General features: G+C 43.8%; 1 protein-coding gene across 2 annotated transcripts in view; it reads right to left on the minus strand.

Moving 5' to 3' along the window:
• The window catches only part of fam171a1 (family with sequence similarity 171 member A1), a 189,685-nt gene extending 174,283 nt beyond the window's left edge, over positions 1-15,402 (minus strand). Inside the window, exon 1 of one of the 2 annotated variants that reach the window (XM_055655733.1) lies at positions 15,098-15,402. In XM_055655733.1, the coding sequence (XP_055511708.1) occupies positions 15,098-15,197 (100 nt within the window). In that variant the 5' untranslated portion in view covers positions 15,198-15,402. The remainder of the gene's footprint in view (positions 1-15,097) is intronic. The other variant, XM_055655753.1, reaches the window with a different exon arrangement.
• Positions 15,403-18,850: the final 3,448 nt, after the last annotated feature.

Below are 18,850 nucleotides of genomic sequence, written 5' to 3' on the forward strand. Positions count from 1 at the left end.
CTCAACTACCTTCTGTGGCAGAGAATTCCAGAGATTTGCCACTCTCTGTGTAAAAAATGTTTTTCCCATCTCAGTCCTAAAAGATTTCCCCTTTATCCTTAAACTGTGACCCCTTGTTCTGGACTTCCCCAACATCGGCAACAATCTTCCTGCATCTAGCCTGTCCAACCCCTTAAGAATTTTGTAAGTTTCTATAAGATCCCCCCTCAATCTTCTAAATTCTAGCGAGTACAAGCCAAGTCTATCCAGTCTGTCTTCATATGAAAGTCCTGACATCCCAGGAATCAGTCTGGTGAACCTTCTCTGTACTCCCTCTATGGCAAGAATGTCTTTCTTCAGATTAGGAGACCAAAACTGTACACAATACTCCAGGTGTGGTCTCACTAATACCCTACTCCTATACTCAAATCCTTTTGTTATGAATGCTAACATACCATTCGCATTCTTCACTGCCTGCTGCACCTGCATGCCTACTTTTAATGACTGGTGTACCATGACACCCATGTCTCGTTGCATCTACTATGTAGCATGTTTGTCAACCTTCAAGGAGTGAAGCTAGAACCTCCATTTTCAATATACCTTCAAATTAATCATTTAAAAAACAAACTTCATCCTGAAGTGCCAAAAATTGGCAGAAACTCACCCAAGTTGGAAGGTAGTAGTTTCAAGTCAACCCATTTACTTTAGTTCTTAAGTCAATATGATACCCTGAGCTCGGCTAAAGTGCTGCTGCATTGTCAAAAAGTACTTAGGAGGTATAAAACAAAACTTTCACCTGCCTGCTCATGTGGATTTAAAATTCTATGCAAAGAATAGGTGGAATTTTCATAATGTCTCAATCAACATTTATCCACACCATGGAAACATGTATACTGGCATCTTACTTTATTCCTGTCCGTGCAATGCTGCAGCACATGAATTGTCAGCAAACGTAACCAATGCTGTGACTGCAGTTTGACACAAAGAAGTTAGCTTGTGAATTTCTTTGCAGCATCAGGACAAAGAAGGGATGTTATAAACGCATTGACTTTCTTACTCATTGTCTGAGGTCTTTAATTCAGGTTTCAATGGAATGTTTTCTTAGGTGAACACAAAGGTTCTCATGACAACAGTTTTAAAAAAAAGGTAAGTCAAAAACGTGCCCACCTTCATCCCTCCATCAGCCTTACTAAAAACAGTCTTGGTAGTGATTTATCGTTTTATTTTATGAGGTCATTATATACAAATTGATTGTCACATTACATGTTTACAGTACTTCATTGGCTGTAAAGAATCTTATATTATCTCAACTTTGATTTCATAAATGTCAGCTCTAACTTTTATAAATCTAATGAACAGTTGCAGCCCATTTTGGAAGTGCTGGGCATTAGACAATAGACGCAGGAGTAGGCCATTCGGCCCTTCGAGCCAGCACCGCCATTCAATGTGATCATGGCTGATCATCCACAATCAGTACCCTGTTCCTGCCTTCTCCCTATATCCCCTGACTCCGCTATTTTTAAGGGCCCTATCTAGCTCTCTCTTGAAAGCATCCAGGGAACCTGCCTCCACCGCCCTCTGAGGTAGAGAATTCCACAGACTCACCACTCTCTGTGAGAAAATGTTTTTCCTCGTCTCTGTTCTAAATGGCTTACTCCTTATTCTTAAACTGTGGCCCCTGGTTCTGGACTCCCCCAACATTGGGAACACGTTTCCTGCCTCTAGCGTGTCCAAGCCCTTAACAATCTTATATGTTTAAATGAGAACCCCTCTCATCCTTCTAAACTCCAGAGTGTACAAGCCCAGCTGCTCCATTCTCTCAGCATATGACAGTCCCCCCATCCCGGGAATTAACCTTGTAAACCTACGCTGCACTCCCTTACTAGCAAGAATGTCCTTCCTCAAATTAGGGGACCAAAACTGCACACAATACTCCAGGTGTGGTCTCACTAGGGCTCTGTACAACTGCATAAGGATCTCTTTGCTCCTATATTTGATTCTTCTTGTTATAAGGCCAACATGCCATTCACTTTCTTCACTGCCTGCTGTACCTGCATGCTTACTTTCATAGACTGATGTACAAGGATCCCCAGATCCCGTTGTACTTCCCCATTTACTAACTTAAACGCCATTTAGATAGTAATCTGCCTTCCTGTTTTTGCTACCAAAGTGGATAACCTCACATTTATCCGCATTAAACTTCATCTGCCATGCATCTGCCCACTCCCCCAACCTGTCCAAGTCACCCTGCATTCTCACAGCATCCTCCTCACAGTTCACACTGCCACCCAGATTTGTGTCATCTGCAAATTTGTTAATGTGACTTTGAATCCCTTCATCCAAATCATTGATGTATATTGTAAATAGCTGCGGTCCTAGCACGGAGCCTTACATACACCACTAGTCACTGCCTGCCATTCTGAAAGGGACCCGTTAATCCCTACTCTTTGTTTCCTGTCTGCCAACCACTTCTCTATCCATGTCAGCACTCTGCACCCAATACCATGTGCCATAATTTTGCCCACTAATCTCCTATGTGGGACCTTATCAAATGCTTTCTGAAAGTCCAGGCACACTACATCCACTGGCTCTCCCTTGTCCATTTTCCTAGTTACATCTTCAAAAAATTCCAGAAGATTAGTCAAGCATGATTTCCCCTTCGTAAATCCATGCTGACTCGGACCGATCCTGTTACTGCTATCCAAATGTGCGGCTATCTCATCTTTTATAATTGACTCCAGCATCTTCCCCACCACCGATGTCAGGCTAACTGGTCCATAATTCCCAGTTTTCTCTCTCCTGCCTTTCTTAAAAAGTGGGATAACATTAGCTACCCTCCAATCCACAGGAACTGTTCCTGAGTCTATAGAACATTGGAAAATTATCACCAATGCATCCACGATTTCAAGAACCACTTCCTTAAGTACCCTGGGGATTTATCAGCCTTCAGTCTGTGTGGATTTCCTTCAGTTCCTCTGTCACCCCAGATCCTCTGGCCACTACTATATCAGGAAGATTGTTTGTGCCCTCCTTAGTGAAGACAGATACAAAGTACCTGTTCAACTCATCTGCCATTTCCTTGTCCCCATAATAAATTCACCTTTTTCAGTCTTCAAGGGTCCAACTTTGGTCTTAACTAATTTTTACCTCTTCACATACCTAAAGAAGCTTTTACTATCCTGCTTTATATTCTTGGCTAGCTTACCTACGTACCTCATCTTTTCTCCCCGTTTTGTCTTTTTGGTTATCTTCTGTTGTTCTTTAAACATTACCCAATCCTCCTGCTTCCCGCTTATCTTTGCTACGTTGTACTTCTTCGCTTTAATTTTTATACTGTCCCTGATGTCCCTTGTCAGCCATGGTCGGCCCTTTCTCCCCTATTAGGTTCAATGAGGTTCAAATGACAAATAAATTGAATTGAATTGAATTGAATTGAATATTATCCCTAATTCGGCTCCATTTACAAGTTTGCAGATGATACAAAGGATTGTATTTAGGTGTAGTATTATCTGATTTGAATGGAGAGCACGCAAAACAAAGCTTTTCAATGTATCCAAGTCCACGTGACGATAATACACCTAAACCTAATCCATTTCCTATTATCATGCAATTCGCTAGTTGGGTCAGCAAATTTCACTTTGCAACTTTCCACTTTATCCAATGGTCTTTTATGAATGACCCCACTAAATGCTTTCTTGAATTCCATACAATATTCATGCACATACGCCTAGCCACCATCATAATCGCTTCAAAAAAGTTAAACAGGTATCTTTTAAAAACCCATTAAATTTGGCCATTCATGGTTTTCTAAATTAATGACTCAAGTAATTCCCCAATAACAGGTGTTAAACTATCCATTATGCAATTCCCTGCTACTCCAACCTTCAATTTCCAGATAGGTGCTCATGACACCCAGTGTTTTTGAAAATATTTTTTTACAAAACGGAACAAATTTCCCCCAACAAAACTCTTAGATTTTATATATGGTATTTGTAAGGTTCTAACTTATCACCTTTTAAAAGGATATGGTGAAAAATATCTGGTTCTAGAAATCTCTCATTCTTCAATGTCAATATTTTCTTCATTATTATTACATTATTGTAATTCTGGCAAGATCATGCCGTTGATTAATACTAGTTTCCACAGGATGTCCAGCAGATTATCCTAGTTTGCAATTACAAATCCTTATGCAAAGATAATTATTGAGCATGGTTGCTACTTTTCCAACTTGAATATCACCATTATCTGTTTAAAGGGCTATCTGCACATTATTTTGCCTTTTGGTGTCCATTTTCCTTAAGTTAAAATTAAATCATAAATGTTAAAGAGCATTTTCAAAACTGGTTCGTTACCAGATTAGAAAGTTAAAATCCCCATTAAAACGTTTCTTTGCTGCATGCATTTCCAATCGCAGCATTAATGAATGATACAACAAATTACAAAGTGCTGCAGGAACTCAACTGGTCAGGTAGGGTAAAAGGCATGCAATGTTTCGGTTCTTCAGTCTAATTGTAGTAGGGCGAGAAAGCTGGACAAGAGAGTTGGGCTGGGAGAAACCTAGCAAGTGGTAGGTGGATATACCTGTGAGGGGGGTTTGAATAGCTGATAGGAGAGTAAAGCCCCTGTCCCACTTGCATGTCCTTGGCACGCTAACTACGCGACTTTGTGGTCGTGTTGAGGCGCGACGGTCCCACGAAGGTCGCACACGACTTCATTCGCCTGCACAGCCGTCTGGAGTGCGTGACGTCATTTGAAGATGGACACAAAATGCAGGAGTAACTCAGCGAGACCGGAAGCGTCTCTGGAGAGAAGCAAAGGGTGACGTTTCGTGTCGAGACCCTTCTTTAGTCTGAAAGAAAGGTCTTGACCCGAAACGTCACACATTGCTTCTCTCCAGAGATGCTGCCGGTCCCGCTGAATTACTCCTGCATTTTGTGTCTATCTTCAATTTTATTGGCCCCGCTCTGGGAGTAGAAGTGGGAGTGGATCTGGTGCGCAATGGTCGTGAGTCCCAGGCCGAGCTCGGCGATCGTTTGTCTGCTTCTGCTGCTGTTGGAGGTGAAACGTTCCGTTGCGCCAGTATCTTGGGCCTGTCCCACTTTGGCCGTCAGTTACGCGACAGGCTGTTGGCGCGGGAAGATTTCGTTCGCTACAAAAATTTCGGAGCGCCGCGCGATGTCGCGCACAACTCCATACTCCTCCGCGCTTCTCAATGGGACCGGCCCCGCGCGGCCCTACGATGCCCGTGCGCCTCAACGCGATGATGAGGTTGTGAAATTTGCATGCCAAGGACACGTAAGTGGGACAGACCCTTAAGTGAAAAAAGGCTAGAGGTGAAAAGGAGACAAAAAGGGTGTCGGAGGACGACAGATAGCACAATGGGCTAAGAGTTCGGCTGGCGACCGGAAGGTAGCCGGTTCAAATCCCGCTTGGAGTGCATACTGTCGTTGTGTCCTTGGGCAAGACACTTCACCCACCTTTGCCTGTAATGGAATGTTACGGCGGCAGGCGCGGGCACACTGCGACGCCCTGTGTCTCCCTTTCAAGGGAGATGCTAAAAATGCATTTCGTTGTCTCTGTACTGTACACTGACAATGACAATAAATTGAATCATTTCATTTCATTTAATAAGGAGAGAGGAGGAGTAAAATGTAATACATTTGACCCATATCACTCCAAGCCTTTCCTATCCATGGACCCGTCACCTGCGCTCCACGGTATAAAGTCCTAGCCTGCCCGACCACTCCCTGTGTAGCCCCATTAGTCCTGGCAACAATTTCTCTGCACCTTTCCATCAGCAAATATTTTAATCGGGCTTTGGGTTATGAAGTTAGCGAACATGAGATACAGCGTGCATTGAAATCTATGGAAAGAAAAACAGTGGGAAGGTAAAATGAGCTGCTGATGTACGCCACATCTTCTTCTTGCATATGGCGTGCACAGCATGAAGAACTAATGAAGACTAAGAACATGAAGACTAATCTTCTTGAATTTTTTGAAGAGGTTACTCGAGAAATTGATGAGGAGTTTGTCAAAGGCCTTACTTCAGTAAGGCCTTTGACAAGGTTCCTCATGGAAGGTTGGTTAAGAAGGTTCGATGGTTGGGTATTAATGGTGGAGTAGCAAGATGGATTCAACAGTGGCTGAATGGGAGATGCCAGAGAGTAATGGTGGATGGCTGTTTGTCAGGTTGGAGGCCAGTGACTAGTGGGGTGCCACAGGGATCTGTGTTGGGTCCACTGTTGTTTGTCATGTACATCAATGATCTGGATGATGGTGTGGTAAATTGGATTAGTAAGTATGCAGATGATACTAAGATAGGAGGGGTTGTGGATAATGAAGTAGATTTTCAAAGTCTACAGAGAGATTTATGCCAGTTGGAAGAGTGGACTGAAAGATGGCAGATGGAGTTTAATGCTGATAAGTGTGAGGTGCTACATCTTGGCAGGACAAATCAAAATAGGACGTACATGGTAAATGGTAGGGAATTGAAGAATGCAGGTGAACAGAGGGATCTGGGAATAACTGTGCACAGTTCCCTGAAAGTGGAATCTCATGTAGATAGGTGGTAAAGAAAGCTTTTGGTGTGCTGGCCTTTATAAATCAGAGCATTGAGTATAGAAGTTGGGATGTAATGTTAAAATTGTACAAGGCATTGGTGAGGCCAATTCTGGAGTATGGGGTACAATTTTGGTCGCCTAATTATAGGAAGGATGTCAACAAAATAGTGAGAGTACAGAGGAGATTTACTAGAATGTTGCCTGGGTTTCAGCAATTAAGTTACAGAGAAAGGTTGAACAAGTTAGGGCTTTATTCTTTGGAGCGCAGAAGGTTAAGGGGGGACTTGATAGAGGTCTTTAAAATGATGAGAGGGATAGACAGAGTTGACGTGGATAAGCTTTTCCCACTGAGAGGAGAGAAGGTGCAAACAAGGGGACATGACTTGAGAATTAAGGGACAGAAGTTTAGGGGTAACATGAGGGGGAACTTCTTTACTCAGAGAGTGGTGGCTGTGTGGAATGAGCTTCCAGTGAAGGTGGTGGAGACAGGTTCGTTTTTATCATTTAAAAATAAATTGGATAGTTATATGGACGAGAAAGGAATGGAGGGTTATGGTCTGAGCGCAGGCATATGGGACTTGGGGAGAATACGTGTTTGGCACGGAGTAGAAGGGTCGAGATGGCCTGTTTCCGTGCTGTAATTGTTATATGGTTATTATATGGTTAACTACTTGTTCTATTTGATCTTATTTGATTGTGCACACCAGGTTGATTGCATTTGTCGAAACAGTGTGTCGGTTACATTTCAGGCCAATCAGCACCACCATACACACAGCCCTTTGATTCTGCCATGACTAAAAGGTGCTACAAAAGCAGTTAATACTTTTCTATTTCTTGTAATAGCATGTATATTTACTTTAAAATATATATTGTTCAACATAAAATGTGGTGAACTGAGACATCCAGGAGTCAACCTCTTTCCATCTGAATGTGGGAAATTAGTGAGTGATCCTATGAGACGATGTTGTTTCTGATCATTCTGAACTGAGCTTGTTCATTTATTTGGTTGCATATTGAAGAAGGGACAAAGCAAAAGTTAAAGCATTTTACTTATTCTCCACAAACATAAAACAAGTGTATCATGCAATACTAGTCAGAGACATACAGCACTGAAACAAGCCCTCAGCCCAAATCATCCAAGATGGTCATGAGATCATAAGTGATAGGAGCAGAATTAGTCCATTCGGCCCATAGTCTACTCCACCATTCAATCATGGCTGATCTATCTCTCTCTCTCCCAACCCCATTCTCCTGCTTTCTCCCCATAACCCTTGACACCATGCTAATCACGAAACTATCTATTTCTGCCTTTAAAATATCATTTGACGGCCTCCACTCCTTTTGTGACAAAGAATTCCACAGATTCACCACCCTCCGACTAAAGAAATTCCTCATTTAAGGAACATTCTTTAATTCTGAGGCTATGTCCTCTAGTCTTAGACTCTCCCACTAGCGGGAACATCCTCTCCACATCCATTCTATCCAAGCCTTTTACTATTCAGTACATTTCAAGGACGTCCGTCCTTATTCTTCTAAACTCCAGTGAGCACTGGCCCAGTGCCATTAAACGCTCATCATATGTTAACTCATTCATTCCTGGGATCATTCTTGTTAACCTCCTCTGGACCTTCTCCAGAGCCAGCACATCCTTCTTCAGATATGTTGCCCAAAATTGCTCACAATACTCCAAATGTGGCTGGACCAGCTCCTTATAGATTCACAGCATTACACCCCTATTTTTGTATTCTATGCTATCCATATTTTTGATCATCCAGAGAAATGTTGAAATAACGGATAAATTAAAAGACACTTGCCAATGCACAGTCCCAGTCTTCTGCAACTGATGAAAATAATGATGCAAAATAATGTTGTAAATTGAAATATGAAGAATTTTACAATAATGTAGTTTTTATTGTCTGCATTAGTTGTACTTAGTATGCCCTTATCCTAACAGTCAAAGGGGTAGAAGGCAAGATGTGCTTGTAATGTCTGTTGACTTTGTGTCAGGCCCAAAACGCTACAAGGTGGAGCGAAAGCATACATGCGCCAATTCTATGGCAGGAATGAAATACTCTTCATGACCAATCATAATCATGAAGAACAGAAAATGCTATGATTTCCCTTGGACTTTATCCACTCCCACCAGTCGTGTTCCACAACAGGATGCACATCAATTCACTGAGATTATTTCAACAATATCTTCCTAATGCATAAACTCTAAGAAAGGCAAATTTCACTCCATGGTCGGATTTGTGTAAAAACCAGCATACTAAAGTATTCCTCTTCGACATTAGGGTGGGAATACAATTGGGACAAAGAGCGAAGTCCTTTTGGAACAACAACCACCATCTCATGAACACTTGGAACTACCAAAATAAATCCTTATAATTCCAAACTCTTATTTTTTAAATGTATTGTGTTCAATAGAGACCTACGGAATAGGGGTAGTTAAAAAGTTGGATGTTATCCAGAATCTTAGACAATTAAGATATTTAATCTCTAATCCCACCCCAGCACCACAGCGTTAAATTTATTAACTGTTCTGTAATAACCATGACTGCAGAGGTAACAACCTGCCAAAATGGCCCATCTGGCTCACTGATGTCCTTGAGGGGAGGAAACACCCATTGTGGTGATCTCATAATTTATAGGAGCAGAATTAGACCATTTGGCCCATCAAGTCTACTCTGCTATTCAATCATGTCTGATCTATCTCTCCCTCCCAACCCCATTCTCCTGCGTTCTCCCCATAATCCGACACCTTGGGGGTGGAGGACGCCATCATCCACCTCCTGCATTGTTCCTATACTCACCTGGATAAGCCGGGAAGCACTGCGTGAATTATGTATTTTTTTACTTCTCCAGTGCTTTTGACACCGTCCGGCCTGCACTGCTAGGGAGCAAACTGACAATAATGCAGGTGGATGTTCCAATGGTGTCCTGGATCACCAACTACCTGACTGGATGACCACAGTTTGTCAGGCTACAGATCTGCATCTCGGACATGGTCGTGAGCAACACAAGGGCCGCTCTCCCTTCCTGTTCACCATCTATATCTCGGACCAGATGAACTCGGACTCCTGCCACCTGCAGATGTTGTTGGATGACTGCAATTGTGGGCTACACCAGTGGGGGGGGGGGGGGGGGGGGGGGGGGGGGCTCAGTTGAGTGGTGTGCAGTTTACCAAGAAGTACAACTACCTTGGAGTTTGCCTGGACAGTAAACTGGACTGGTCCAAGAATGCTGAGGCACTGTATAAGAAGGGACAGAACCATCTGTACATTCTGTGGAAGCTCTGCTGTTCCAACGACTGCAGTAAGATGCTGCAGATATTCTATCAATCGGTGGTGGCCAGTGCCATCTTCTTCACTGTTGTGTGTTGGGGTAGCAGGGGGAGGGCCGCAGATACCAATAGAATCAACAAGCTCATCAGGAAGGTTGTCTCCATCCTGGGGATGGTTGGATCCATTGGAGGGGAGGATACCCCTCAAACTGCAGAGCATCTTGAACAAAACAGCTCACCCCCTCCATGAGTCAACCTGAGGAACATATTCAGCAACAGATGCAGTACAGAATGCCACAGGAGATTATTTTCCCCTGTGCCTATCAAACTGTACAACTCCTTCCCATTCTGTCTTGGGGTAGACTGACTCCCCCTTCCTCCTTGCCCCCCCCCTCCTCCCCAATTTTTGCACATCCCCAATCTTGGACTTTCCACTCATCACTTTGATTTTGTGTTGTGTTTTATGACTGTTGGAAGACCAATTTCCCTCCTGGGATAAATAAAGTTCTATTGTAACATAATCAAGAGTCTGTCAATCTCCGCCACAAAATATCCATTGATTTGGCCCCCATAGCCGTCTGTGGCAATGGATTCCATAGATTCACCACCCTCTGACTAAAGTCATTCCTCTTCATCTCCTTTTATTCTGATAAAATTCTGCTCATAATTCTGATCTGGCCAAGAAGTGACTCCACACCCGCAATGTATTTGACTTGGAAATGCCCTGCAATGGCTTAGTAAGAACAGCGAAGGATAGGCAATTAATACATTGTCACTGATGCTTTGACAAATGACTGTCACTTGTGCACCCCTTTCATTACAAATCAGATTTTGAGTCAAGAGTGTTTTATTGTCATATGTCCTGAAATTAAAGTGGGATTCTTAAGGGCCTGTCCCACTTGCGCGTCATAATTTACACATCATGACGCATGCGTTGTGACACGCACGTGATGCGCACATGGTGCGTGGTGTCGTAGACAGTGACGAGCGGTCGCATGCGTCGCCCCAGGATTTTGGGATGTACAAAATCTTTGCACGCCATCTGCGTGACGCGCAAATGACGCCCAAGTGTATTTATCATTAGTAATAATCTTTCAAAACTCTTTAGATTCTGGAGTAGTTCCTGAGGATTGGCGGGTAGCAAACGTAACCCCACTTTTTAAGAAGGGAGGGAGAGAGAAAATGGGGAATTACAGACCAGTTAGTCTAACATCGGTAGTGGGGAAACTGCTAGAGTCAGTTATTAAAGATGGGATAGCAGCACATTTGGAAAGTGGTGAAACCATTGGACAAAGTCAGCATGGATTTACGAAAGGTAAATCATGTCTGACGAATCTTATAGAATTTTTCGAGGATGTAACTAGTAGCGTGGATAGGGGGGAACCAGTGGATGTGGTGTATCTGGACTTCCAGAAGGCTTTCTACAAGGTCCCACATAAGAGATTAGTATACAAACTTAAAGCACACGGTATTGGGGGTTCAGTATTGATGTGGATAGAGAACTGGCTGGCAGACAGGAAGCAAAGAGTAGGAGTAAACGGGTCCTTTTCACAATGGCAGGCAGTGACTAGTGGGGTACCGCAAGGCTCAGTGCTGGGACCCCAGCTATTTACAATATATATTAATGATCTGGATGAGGGAATTGAAGGCAATATCTCCAAGTTTGCGGATGACACTAAGCTGGGGGGCAGTGTTAGCTGTGAGGAGGATGCTAGGAGATTGCAAGGTGACTTGGATAGGCTGGGTGAGTGGGCAAATGTTTGGCAGATGCAGTATAATGTGGATAAATGTGAGGTTATCCATTTTGGTGGCAAAAACAGGAAAGCAGACTATTATCTAAATGGTGGCCGACTAGGAAAAGGGGAGATGCAGCGAGACCTGGGTGTCATGGTACACCAGTCATTGAAAGTAGGCATGCAGGTGCAGCAGGCAGTGAAGAAAGCGAATGGTATGTTAGCTTTCATAGCAAAAGGATTTGAGTATAGGAGCAGGGAGGTTCTACTGCAGTTGTACAGGGTCTTGGTGAGACCACACCTGGAGTATTGCGTACAGTTGTGGTCTCCAAATCTGAGGAAGGACATTATTGCCATAGAGGGAATGCAGAGAAGGTTCACCAGACTGATTCCTGGGATGTCAGGACTGTCTTATGAAGAAAGACTGGATAGACTTGGTTTATACTCTCTAGAATTTAGGAGATTGAGAGAGGATCTTAAGGGGGAAATCCTTTAAAACCGAGATGAGGAGAATTTTTTTTAACACAGAGAGTGGTGAATCTCTGGAACTCTCTGCCACTGAGGGCAGTCGTAGTCGAGGCCAGTTCATTGGCTATATTTAAGAGGGAGTTAGATGTGGCCCTTGTGGCTAAGGGGATCAGAGGGTATGGAGAGAAGGCAGGTACGGGATACTGAGTTGGATGATCAGCCATGATCATATTGAATGGCGGTGCAGGCTCGAAGGGCCGAATGGCCTACTCCTGCACCTAATTTCTATGTTTCTATGTTTCTAAGTGGGACAGGCCCTTTACTCTTACTTGTGTTTGTTCCTGGTTTTTGGACAATTGGGCAATTCATACCTATGGAACATCAACCTGATTTTTCTTCTCTCTCAAAATTTAAAATAGTTGATCCCAACTGTGCTCATTTTTAAAACTGAGGAAGAGGAGAGGAGTAAAGAGAAAAGCTCAATTTGTTTCTGTTTCTTAGACTATTAGCGGGTGACGGAGAAACTGAAGGAAATTCACAAAAAAAAAAACAGGGAATTATAGACGTGTTAGCCGGACATCGGTGGTGGGGAAGATGCTGGAGTTAATTATAAAAGATGAAATAGCAGCACATTTGGATATCAGTAAGATGATCGGTCCAAGTCAGCATGGATTTATGAAGGGGAAATCATGCTTTACTAATCTTCTGGAATTTTTTGAGTATGTAACTAGGAAAATGAACAAGCGAGAGCCAGTGAGATTAGTGGGCAAAATTAGAGCAACAGACAATAGACAATAGGTGCAGGAGTAGGCCATTCGGCCCTTCAAGTCAGCACCGCCATTCAATGTGATCATGGCTGATCATCCCCAATCAGTACCCCGTTCCTTCCTTCTCCCCATATCCCCTGATTCCGCTATCTTTAAGAGCCTTATCTAGCTCTCTCTTGAAAGTATCCAGAGAACCGGCCTCCACCGCCCTCTGAGACAGAGAATTCCACAGACTCACAACTCTCTGTGCAAAAGTGTTTCCTCATCTTCATGGCTTACCCCTTATTCTTAAACTGTGGCCCCTGGTTCTGGACTCCCCCAACATCTGGAACACGTTTCCTGCCTCTAGCATGTCGAAACCCTTAATAATCTTATGTTTCAATAGGATTCCCTCTCATCCTAAATTCCAGTGTACACAAGCTCAGTCGCTCCATTCTTTCAACATATGACAGTCCCGCCATCCCTGTAATTAACCTCGTGATCCTACGCTGCACTCCCTCAATAGCAAGAATGTCCTTCCTCAAATCTGGAGACTGTCTATTGGGCACCTAATTTGATGAATAGTGTCCTTTATTTGATGTTGACCAAATTTAGAACTGACTTTTGGTATCATTACTAATGCTAAAAATATTCAACATTTTATTACATATATTTTAAATTCTGACAAGTAACGATGCATGTTTCACAAAATTTTGAAATTGAACGCTCCCGTTTTATCCATTCGCAGCAACTGGACAAAAGAAATGAATAATATGACCAAATGTATATTAGAATTTACTGCACTGTAAATTAAAATATTGCTGGAAAAATATAATGTAGGATTCACTAGCCTCCATAGCTTGACATCTGTATTTAGACTAACATGTCTTTTTGATAAATACATTGTATATAAGCTCATTATTGTTTGTGATTCGATAAATTATCACAATTTATTTGCAGAAAACAAGAGATAAATATGTATACAATGAGACTTCAAGAACATCTATCAAGATAAAGGAAAGCAAGCCATATTGGCCTCTCTATATCTATTCAGTTTATGCATTTTTTTACATTTCAGATATATTGTTAATGCCAATCTCCAACGTCCGAAAACAATACGCAAGATATCTCCAACACAACACATGCAATGGCTTACATTTATTAAATTTATGCATGAACGGAATTAGGAGGAGGTGGTGACCACTCGGCCCATTGAGCCTACCCCACCATTCCACACAATCAGCCACGATTTTCCATATTTTGTACACAGGGTATTTCCCCCCCCTGAAATAGCATACTTGGATACCCATCATCTATCTTCTGTACGGCGGTCGGGGCGTGTACCGAGGAAATAGATTAATCGCCGGTCCATGCCGGAGCATAAAGATTCATGGCATAGAATATTATGTCAGCAAACAAACCAGAGGGCTGGGGTTGGTCACTCCTTGCTGAAGCCCGGTATTAGTGTGCCAGGAACCGGTCGGGTTAACAAGCCGCAGGAGATTGTGACTTTAAAATGAAATAAAGCAAAGCGGCCGGGTGGGCATCTCTCTGCGATGACCCTTAATAGTAATAACCGAGAGAGAGGGCGAGCAGAGGCGATCCTCGGCCAGGGTCTCCTCCGGAGCAACGTGTTCATTTTGAAGCCAATACATTTACAAACCCGCGCTGTGCTAGTTTTACGCCACCGCTCCCACCGATGCTCCAGCCCCAAATTATATTCACAGCATTTAAAAAAAAAAATAAACTCACACGGCCCTTGAAAAAAAAACGATTTTGTAATTAGTGGGGGAAATGAATCAAAGTAACCAGTGAATCTGACCTCTGGCATCTTATCCTGATTTTTTTTCCCCCCCAACAAATTTAAATAGTGAATCCTGACACTGCTCTTTATTAAATCCGAGGAAAAGAGAGGGAGGGGAGAGAAGGGAAAGGCATCAGGGCTGCGGTTACGGACTGCAGGACTGCCAGAGGAGACTCATTGTTCCCTCCTCCCGCCGCCGCGTCCCGGGGTTTGTTGTTCAAATCACAATAACAGGGTCCGGATAAAGCCGCGGGGAAGCCGGACACACTTCCACCACCCACAGCACATACAGACACAGACATACACTCCCACACAACACCCCTACCCCTCCCATATACAGTCACACACACACACCACTACCCCATACCATACCCCTTCACACACCACAGCACCCTTCCCCACATATAGACGGACACATACACACCACCCCTTCTTCTCTCCACGACCACCGCTGCCTCCCTTTGCTCCAACCCACAGACAGGCTACCCCTCTCCCCGCTCCGGACCCCGGCCATCGCCGTCTACCTTGTGCGCGCCGCTCCCGTAAGGTTTTGGTGACCGCTTTCCACACGTTGCAGCCCAGCAGGCAGAGCAGGAGAGCGGCGGAGCGCGAAAAGCCGCTCATCCTTCAGTCAGCGGCAGGCGATGGGCGCCAACACCGTGGGGCCGCCCATATTTAACGCTGCTCGGCGCTTGCTTGCCTGCTTCCTTCCTCTCCTCCTCCACGGCCCCAGCTGCTGTCTTCTCTGCTTTCCAACCTCAATCCGTCTGGATCCAGCTTCCCCAGCGCTCCCACTCCCACTCCCCTCCCCAGAGATGCGCGACCAGAAGCAGTGGTTGGAGCTGCGGCGCCACCCGCTGCTGCCGCCGCAATCTGCACTCATCCAGCGCGGAGAGAAGGAGAGGCGGCAGCACACTGTGCTCTCCGATCAAAGCCCTATCGATTCCGCTCCCCTGTCCAAGGCCACGAATTATAACGCAAGCGATCGCCCATCCCATCGCCTGCCCCTTCACTTTGACAGTGATACGATATGTCCAACTCCTCTGATTATTCTCCCCACTTTATAGTATTTAGCCATTTCAGTTGAGTTTGGAGAAGGGTCCCGACCCTATCCATTCCCTCCACATATGTTGCCTGATCCGCCGAGTTACCCGAGCACTTTTATTTGTCCTCAATATTCCAGGCTCTGCAGTTACTTTATTAAAGTTACCAACACTGAACCAGCCAATCATCAATCCATCAACCTTTATTGTCATCTTACAAAGCAACAGTTGTACCGTGCAAAATGAGAAGACGTTTCCCAGGAGCGTCATGGACACCATTATAAGTATCCCTTTCTAATGGGTACCCGGTACTCGGGTTATTTGGTCCGGGAGTTCCCGATACTGAGGAGAATATTTTACAGGGCGCCAACAGATAAGGATATGGGGGATTGGAGTGGAAACTCGACGCCACCCCCAACCGTTGCGAAGGGCCATGAGCATATAGGACTTGAGGAAGGGCGCAACTTTTCCCTCTGCCCCCGTTTCCCTCATCCCCAACTCTCAATCCGAAGAAGGGTTTCGATCCGAAAAGTCAACCATGCCTTCTCTCCAGATATGCTACCTGACCCGCTGAGTTACTCCAGCATTTTGAGTATATCGTCAGTGTAAACCAGCGTCTGCACTTCCTTCCTACACATTCTTCCCTTTGCCCACCGATCCTCAGGCCCGTTAGATGACCCTACTTGATCCTCGGGTCCAGGGATTATGCGTGGCCCGGTTGGATCTATGTCCAATTCCATTCCCTGGGAACCCGACTAGCTAGCGATCTGACTAGCGATCTGACACAATCGCAGTACTAGTGGGCACAGGGCTGGCACTGTCACTGGGGTAGAGTACCTTGTAGATATTGGAAATGTTTATTTGATTGTAAAAACCTTTCAGTTAGTGCCAAGCATATCAGAAAGAAAAGAAAGTCAAGTGCTTATTTCAAAAAACAAGACACACAGAGTGCTGGAGTAACTCGGCGGGTCAGGCAGCATCTCCACGAGAACATGGATACGTGCTGTTCATCAGACTGGACTGGGTCCGAAGAAGGGTCCCGACCCGAAACAACGCCCGTCCACATTTTCCAGAGGTGCTGCCTGATCCGCTGAGATACCCCAGCACCTTTTATCTTTTATTTAATCAGAGAGAATCCTACTTGTTACAAACAGTCTAATTTGGTGTTTCCAATACAGTCAACTATGTTTCATTCAACCGCCATTAACTAAAAAGCGCTTTGAAATTATTGGCTGTAAACCACTTTATTTTATCACAGTGTTATTCCTTGAATTGCCTCCCTGCAGATTTTTCATGTGCACATGAATTTGAGGAACTACCGGATTAATCTCTGGTGCAAACTCCAATGATTATTAAGCCTGGACATGGAGGAAATGTGTCCAGCTTCCTGATTTAAGGAAGAGGAAAGGTGTGAACAGGAAGCTTTTTGTATAAAACAGCTGGCCTTTATGTCCCTTTTTTATCTATATGACCTGAAACATTGCCAAAAGAGATTACCTTTGAATGTAACGACACACACTTTGGGGACTGCAGTATTTTCAAACCCCGGTCAGGGTAAATTCTATTCGGGCGTTGGGTAAATGAAAATGCGGTCCATCGCTCCTGCCAGGGCTTGTGGCTGGTGTTGCGAATATTGTCCGTTCTGGAATTATGGGTGTTAACACTCTCAATTAACTGAAATATACGGGAAGTTCTTCTATAAAGCGATAGTTGCGTTCTTAAGAATCTTCTCATTGATGGAACATCCCGCTAATAAAACGAACGTATCAATGGGGATAAGGGAGTTCGGGGCGAGAGCATTTCAGACTCGCAATAGCCACGTAGCTCCCCTGCACGATTTTCGAAATTAAGGTAATTTTCTTAGATACAAGTCTATTTTTGATACTGAAAGCTAAAAATACTAAAGGTTCTATGTTACATTGTTTAGTAGAGTATCATTGCGCAAGTATCAATAGGACAACTGGTTGTCAATTCCGACACAAAATACTGGAGTATCTCAAAGGGTCAGACAGTATCTTTGGAAAACATGGGAATGTGACATTTCGGGACGGTAACCTTCTTTGGACTGGACTGAGTCTGAAGAAGGAAGGATCTCGAGCCGAAACGTTACACAACCATGTTCTCCAAAGATGTGGCTTGACCCCTTGAGTTTTTCCAGCATTTTGTGTTCTTTTTTTTGCGTAAACCAGCGTCTGCAGTGGCTTGTTTCTACTGCATGTCAATTTCAGTGGCGCCCTGCAGTGAAACTGAGAGTACGTTCTGACAAGACAATCGGGTCCGATTACTGCAGGAAGGTGACATGGGGACAGCCTATCATAAGGGACTTACCCATGTAGACAATCTCCACTGTCCTACCCTCATCAATCATGTTCATCACCTCCTAAGTTTGTAAGACATAACCTGTTCTACACAAACCCATGCTAACTTTACTTAATAAAACAATGTTTTTTGAAATGTGAGTAAATCCTATGCCAAAGAATCCTTTGTAAATGCTTCCCTACCACTGATGTAAGGCATACTGGTCTAATTTTTGTTGGATTATCCCTAATGTCACATTAAACTTTCTTTTCGCTCATTCATAAAAAGATGCAAGGGGTGTTTTATAATGACCCCTTTGTCCTCCACAGGAAAATGCTACTTTAATGTGGTGACAATTTCCAAGTCATTTTGCAAGAGTGTGATAAAAGGAAATTTGGACTGAGTCATATGAGAAGGAATTATGACAGAAGGGAATACAAAGTTTGGTCAAAGGAGTATATGAGATTTTGGAAGGTAATGGCAAAGCTGAGGGCTCGAGGAGTTGAAGGCCCAGGCATAAATGGCGGATAAGATTACCACTGGGATATTCACGAGGTAATAATCGAAAGACTGCAGAGGATTGTAGGATCGGGCAGATTAAAGGCATAGAAAATGGCTGGTCCATGAAGAAAGGGGATTACCTCAAATCACAATATCAGGATATTAGGATGGTGTTACAAGTGGGGGGTGGGTAGAGGGAAATTAAAAGAACTGATGTAAGCATTCTTTTTAAAATATAGCAGGATTCTCATGATCCACAAATTGTGGGAAAAAATGCAATAATAACATCTGAATCTTGACATCGTACAACTCGTTCTCTTTATCTGGTATCAACTATGAAGTGGCAATTAAATTAATACTAAGCAGATGTAGCTAAGATATGAGTTGGTGGTGCATGTGAACAATGGAGGTGTTTCCAGCAGCTCTATTGGATAT

Source organism: Leucoraja erinacea, chromosome 2, assembly GCF_028641065.1.
Source record: "Leucoraja erinacea ecotype New England chromosome 2, Leri_hhj_1, whole genome shotgun sequence".
Classification (NCBI taxonomy): domain Eukaryota; kingdom Metazoa; phylum Chordata; class Chondrichthyes; order Rajiformes; family Rajidae; genus Leucoraja; species Leucoraja erinaceus.